Source organism: Coregonus lavaretus (assembly GCF_964263955.1).
Source record: "Coregonus lavaretus genome assembly, chromosome: 4".
Classification (NCBI taxonomy): domain Eukaryota; kingdom Metazoa; phylum Chordata; class Actinopteri; order Salmoniformes; family Salmonidae; genus Coregonus; species Coregonus lavaretus.
The window spans coordinates 7,301,644-7,308,231 of NC_139991.1; the positions used below are offsets into that span (position 1 = coordinate 7,301,644).

Consider the following 6,588-nt stretch of genomic DNA (forward strand, 5'->3'; position numbering starts at 1 on the left):
ATAAATGCGCATTAGGTATGTATACAATGTATATAAATTTGTCTGAAAGTCAGATATTGTAGGAGGAGCACATGGATTCAAACATGGCTACAGTAGAAAATCTTACTTCCATAACTCAACTAGGAGGTCATGAGGCTTCCCATATTGACACCATCTCTGTCAACTTTTTATGGTGTGTGACCAGCAGTTAAACTGCCGGCAGAGCTGTGTGACATTGGGCACTTCAGACTATTAGTGTGGGATCCTACTATCACTCTGCCTCTGCAGCCAATAACCAATAACCAGCCAAGTCTCTCAGGGACAGCGTAAGAGTGAGCGACAGAAGTCAAATTAGGTCAGGTGCACTGTCCTGTGTTTCCATGGTTATGTCTGTGTGATTGTACTGGATGTGAAGCATAGAAAGGAAATATGAGAAATTAAATACATGGCATATCTTTCAATCCAACTGCTCATATACATCGTACAACTTTTTTGTTGTTGATAATGTTAGGTTATTTCCAAGTTGAAATTAAGAGCATAAATCAATGCAGCTGAGCATATCAGCCACACATACACGCTGTAGACACCAATGCCATACACACACACACCAGAATTCAACACTGCCATACTCTGGTACGGTCAATCTGGATAGGGCGAGTATTAATGGCAGATGAGGGTTGGCAGACACAGCACTTACCAGAGTATGGCACTGTGACTTCCAGGCCTCTCAGGAAGAACAGGCATGTGGTTAGTGTTTAGTGGGATATAAAAAAGGCTTGTCACAACAGGGTCTTACATTAATTTCTAACTGGCAAAAACATAAATGAATCCCTTTCAATTTAATTATATACCTAAATAAAATCTCTAAAATAATCTCACACACGCAAAAACACACTTAAAGTAGTAATTTGGCATCCATTAATGTGGCGAAGAGACAGGTGTGCTTAGATATTACACTCACTGATGTCCCCATCACCTCATCTCTATCCCAATAGGAGTCTGACCAAACTGTTGATTATCTCCAATTGGAAGGAGCTAATTGACCCCCACCAACCAACAAACCAGCAAACGTTACGTGTTTTCAGTAAAAAGTCTAATGCTCAAAAACGGAACTGAATCAAAGCAGGCATATCTACACATATGTGCTGTAAAAAAAAAAAAAATAGCTTATCAACTGCAAGAATAATGAAAATGAAAAATGGTTTCCTTGAAAAAAGTTGGTGCTATGAGAGGAGATATTTCAGATTCTGAATTCTTTCCGACCCAGAATCCTGTTTCTGGGATTTCTCATTTTGCTATAAAATCACCCCCAATAACCTTGACCTCAGATCACAAATATAGTGCACTGTGCGACTTGTAACAAAGTTTGGCCAACTGTACGAAATATTAGTGGTAGTTGTCATAGCGTCCCTTCCTCTGTTGTCCGGGCCCACTGAGGGTAGAGGATGGCAGGCACCAGTGGCTTGGGAACGGCTACTCCTCAGTTTGTCTCGTCGCTATCTCTCGCTCTTAAAAAGGGGCTGTGCGTAGGTGTCAGGTCAATGTGAAAAGAAATGCGGCCCCCCTCTTTCTCTCTCTCTCTCACACAAACACACACCCATCCTCTGTTACAATATAACACATTTGTCTTTATCCTTGGGCTCTTTTTTGGGTTTGCGCTCCCCGGCAGAGGGCTGCTTCCCAGGGCTGGGCGTGGCTCCAGCTGCTCTTGATGATGCTGCTGCCGATGATGATGATGCTGCTTCTGCTGCTGCTCTGTCTGCTTCGTCACTGCCCTCTGCTGGCTGCTGCACAACAGACAGGAGCGTCAACCATAATACCTACCTGTGGCTCATTCATAATACCTACCTGTGGCTCATCCATAATACCTACCTGTGGCTCATCCATAATACCTACCTGTGGCTCATTCATAATACCTACCTGTGGCTCATTCATAATACCTACCTGTGGCTCAACCATAATACCTACCTGTGGCTCAACCATAATACCTACCTGTGGCTCATTCAAGCGGGTGAATAAGCAACATTACATCACAACAACATTACATTAAACATAGAGATACATTCAGATAGAACATGTACTGTGTCCAACAGATTCATGTCAGCTATAGATTTCATTTCTATCTGACTAAACCCCTGACTCTGCTATATCTATATAAACTGACAACCCTTACCCTTTTTCTCATTCTCATTCCTCATTTTTCCCTACGCATCTTTCTCTCATCATGTTGCTCATTCAATTCCACTCCTCCCATCTTCCCTCCCTCCTTCTCACAAGCTCCCCTCCCTCCCTCCCTCCCTCCCTCCCTCCCTTCCTTCTTTCCTTCGTGGCTCCTTCCCTGACCTGTGCTCGTGCTGCGGCAGCCTGCTCCTGCTCCTGTTCCTGGTAGTACTGGGAGGCTCGGCGGTCCTCCTCCTCCTGCAGCTTCTTTGCCAGCTCCAGGTCACTGATGCCCTCGGGGAGCTGCTCCCACTGCAGGTCCTGACTCTGCTGCAGCGACAACGCCATCAGGTAGTCCTGCATTCAGAGAGAGAGAGAGAGAGAGAGAAAATAGGACCAGGTCAATGCGTTTCACTTCATGGTGTTTACACTGTTACCAGAGTGATATGCCACTGCCAAGTGGTTAAGTAAGCCTAGTTGTAAGCTACAAAACACCACCCATTTTAAAGCCAGGGCTAAACACCTCTTTATTCATTTATAACCCTCATGTAGAGTGAAACCAATCTTTTCCTGAGTGCAGCAGCAGATTGTCTTAATTGTTGGCGCTATGATATGCCCTCTCAAGCATAAGAGTGTCTGGGTCTGAGTGGATGAGTGTGTGAGTAGAGATGACTCCCTCCCTCTCTGTACTGGGTGAGGGTGGTGATGTGGACCCTGGCAGACGAACAAGCTGCTGGGCAGCCCTGCCACCAGGCCTAACGGGACAGCCAATCAGCTGTCGGCTGCACAGGGGACACAAACCACATCATGCATTATTAAACAGCCAATCGAAGTGCAGCGTGATGCAGCACAGTACAGAGAGAGGCGCCACATGTCACGGTCATCTCCTGATCAGGCATTCAGACATCAAAACCCTGAGTGTGTGTGGGGGGTTAACGGGAGAGCAGGGGAGCTTTGAACATCTATTATTGGACATCTTTCCCCTGCTACTTCTCCAGGGTAGAGCTGAGTGCAGATGGAGCAGGCTAGGAAGCCACGGGGAAAACAGAGCCCAGAGAGAGAGGATGTGTGTAATATTTACTGTACCCTTTATACAATCCACTCTGTTTATCTTCAGGTACACTCTGTCATTGTGACTCACCCTGACCTAGTATGTTTATAATGCTGCACTGTGACTGGTATACATCCTCTGCAAGAGATATGTGGTGAACCCAATAGTGCTAAATGGCTGCCATGATTAAGCTAGATGGGTGTTCAGCATTGTTTGTCATTGCTCCCATTAATTAAGTGGAACTGGATCAGAGAGCCCAATTAGGGTAGTGGTCTAGTGGTCTGACCTGGTCTATCTGGTCCTGCTGTCCGCGGTACACCGTCTCTGGGTCTGACGGGGGTCGCAGGCGGAACTCAGAGTCACAGAAGTTGCCATCCCCGTCCACGTTGTGTAGGCTCTCCCACACCACCTTCTCCTCCGTCAGGAAGCCCTGGTCTGTCACCAGGAGGTACAGCTGGCCCTGAGCACACAGAGACACACACGTTATACACACACACACGTCTTATCACTGCCAGCAAACACATCTACACACCCTCTTATTCCTGTAGTAGGTTACACCCGGAATAATGAGTCTCTCTCTGTGTGTGTGTGTTTAAAGGAGGGTGGCTTTGGTACTGGTAAGCATTTCTCTTGGGGTCATGCATGCTACACACAGCTTGCTTCACTTGGCAAGCATGCTCACACACACACACACACACACACACACACACACACACACACACACACACACACACACACACACACACACACACACACAGACAGGTCTGCACCACTTGCCCTGCTATAGATAACAGGAAGAGCCTGTCCCAGCTGCAGTGATAAGGGGAGGGAGCACAAGGCGGATGAAACCATCGTAGATAGGATTCAAACTCTCTAGGTGCTGAATAGGTCCCCATCACGTGTCTGCCATGCTCCTAGGGGCATTTGTATTTATGCCCTCACCCCAGCCACAGAACCCTGTGTACTGAACATTACATAACCTGGGACTGGGGTGTGGGGAGCTCTATTGGGAGGGGGAGGACGGGGAGAGGGGAATGCACTACCAGTGCTCAGCTGTTAACAGATGGTTGGAAAGACTTGGATGAAAGAAAGTCCCATGTGTCAACAACCCACCATACATACAATGGGGTGATCTGATCCGGAAGTTAGCTATACATTTGAAATAAAGGCTTATCTGGGACTGAGTGATATGAATTCAGTAACATTGTGCAATTAATTTATAAAACACCCTTTCCCACTACTAAGAGGACAAGGCAGACTTGACTTGTTTTGTTCATAATGGATGGTGGTTAGGGGACGCTGTAGTAGAGGAAAGTAAGGAAGAACCATTCACAGTAAACAGTAATTCAAGGCCCCATTTGTCATAACCAGTGGATAAAGGCAATGATTTTAGTGGTCAGTCACCTTGAACTTGATCATGGTGCTGAAGTGGTTGTTCCTGAAGAACACACAGAGCTCTCCTTCCTGCACGGTGGACGTGAGCACACACAGGCCGTGGTACGTCAGCTGGGTGGCCGTGCTGTGCAGAAACTGCTCCGCTACAAAGCCTGCAGGCATAGAGAGGGGGGGGGCGGGAGAGAGAGAAGTCAGGAGATAGAGTGAGTCAGTGAGAGACAGACAGACACACAAGACCGACAATGATAGACAGGCTGACATACAGACAAAGACTTAGAGACTGATACAAAGTGATGTACAGACGGACCAGGAGATAGACACACTGACCTATAGACTGAGACACAGAGAGAGAGAGAGAGAGATATAGACAGAGTTGTATTGTGACAGGGAGAGGCAGGGTGATATTCTAACTAAGACAAGGAGACAACTAGACAGACGGTGGAGAAGCACTGGAGAGGATGAGAGAAACTGAGATGCAGCTCTCCGCCCCGCTAACTGACTCACTCTTTCATTATTTGGTTATTTATGTGATGATGCTAAAATGTTTATTCTATTCTACTGAGCCATTTACTTTATGTTCGTAGGAACGAGAAGGAACCTGCAAGTAAGCATTTCGTTGGACAATGTATACCATGCGTATCCCGTATATATAAAAAATAAAAAATAAACTTGATGCTAAAAGCATAAAACATTCCAACCAGAAGAAAACGTGCCTCTGACAGGAATACATGTGACCTGCCCAGGGTGAGCAATACGAACAGCGTGAGAGAGACGAAAAGGAAAAGAGCTCAACTAAAGTCTGTCGTCCAAAGGAATGTTTAGCCCAGGCGCTCCCTCCGTTTATCTGCTCAGCGCAAAAGGAGGAAATGGAGTGAAATGTCATCCTTATCAAGCAGCCCGGGATGTGTAGTCGAGGGAGGAAGCAGCGGAGAGAAAGAAAGAAAGCAACAGTCCACCCACCTTCCCCAGCCAGCTCGCTGCTGTCCGACTGTTTGCAGGAGATTATCTTCTCCACCAGCTGGTTGTAGCTGCAGTTACCCACTGCCTTCTCCGTGTCGCCCATCTGGAGGGAACATAGAAGAGAGAGAGAGCATTCATCAACCATTGTTGTGTTCTACTATGCAGTGAGGGGCAGCAGGTAGCTTAGTGGTTAAGAGCGTTGTGCCAGTAACCGAAAGGTCGCTGGTTCTAATCCCCGAGTCAACTAGGTGAAAAATCTGTCGATGTGCCCTTGAGCAAGGCACTTAACCCTAATTGCTCCTGTAAGTCGCTCTGGATAAGAGCGTCTGCTAAATGACTAGAGCATATTGTCATGTTTTCAAGAGAAAAATACTCAGGAGGAGCTGCATGCTAATCAGTCATTCTGAAGTCATTTCTTTCATAAATAATGTGTGGAGTTGGTTTATTGTCTGTATGACAAAACGGCTTTAGAGTACCACAGTATGTCATAATACCCATAAAACCTAGCGGTCAAACAGGGAAATGGTTCCAATCTTTTTTCACCATTCATTATTCCCATAGGGGATTTTAGAAACACTTCATATAAGGGCTGTGTTTCGTGTAGGCTTACCCTGGCGTGACGTTTTGTTAACCTTGTAAATCTCTCTAGGACAAGGTGATTTTTAACAATATATTTGCCTGTATATCATAGTAATAGCTACATTGGTTAAAGGTAGACTTAGCGTTATGATGTTGCCGTGAGCAGCACCGCAGTTATTGCAATGAGCCCGAAGGAATATTTTGCTTTCAGTCACACAGAGTATTTGGGCATGTGCACGGGTTCGCTTCAAGCTGCTACAATGTGGTAGCTACAGGACCAAAACAGCGGAGAAGTTCAGCCTCACGCTTAAACGCTCTGAGTTATTGCGGAAATTGACCCACTACTGCTGTTTTCTTTGTGCATTTACATGAAACACTGAGTCTACTTTTAAAGAGGGCTGAAAGAGGGGGGGGGGTTCTCACCTGCGGGTCCACCAGCCAGCCGTGGTAGAGAGGGATGTCCA

General features: G+C 46.3%; 1 protein-coding gene across 1 annotated transcript in view; it reads right to left on the reverse strand.

Moving 5' to 3' along the window:
* Window positions 1-1,496: 1,496 nt before the first annotated feature.
* The window catches only part of LOC311128007 (ubiquitin carboxyl-terminal hydrolase MINDY-2-like), a 22,796-nt gene continuing 17,704 nt past the window's right edge, over window positions 1,497-6,588 (reverse strand). Inside the window, exons 4-9 of the mRNA XM_084159936.1 lie at window positions 6,548-6,588; window positions 5,546-5,648; window positions 4,595-4,737; window positions 3,477-3,650; window positions 2,323-2,496; window positions 1,497-1,766 (exon numbers count right to left, since the gene is read on the reverse strand). The exon at window positions 6,548-6,588 is cut by the window's right edge and continues 118 nt beyond it. Coding sequence (XP_084016062.1) covers window positions 1,587-1,766; window positions 2,323-2,496; window positions 3,477-3,650; window positions 4,595-4,737; window positions 5,546-5,648; window positions 6,548-6,588 — 815 coding nt within the window. The 3' untranslated portion in view covers window positions 1,497-1,586. The remainder of the gene's footprint in view (window positions 1,767-2,322; window positions 2,497-3,476; window positions 3,651-4,594; window positions 4,738-5,545; window positions 5,649-6,547) is intronic.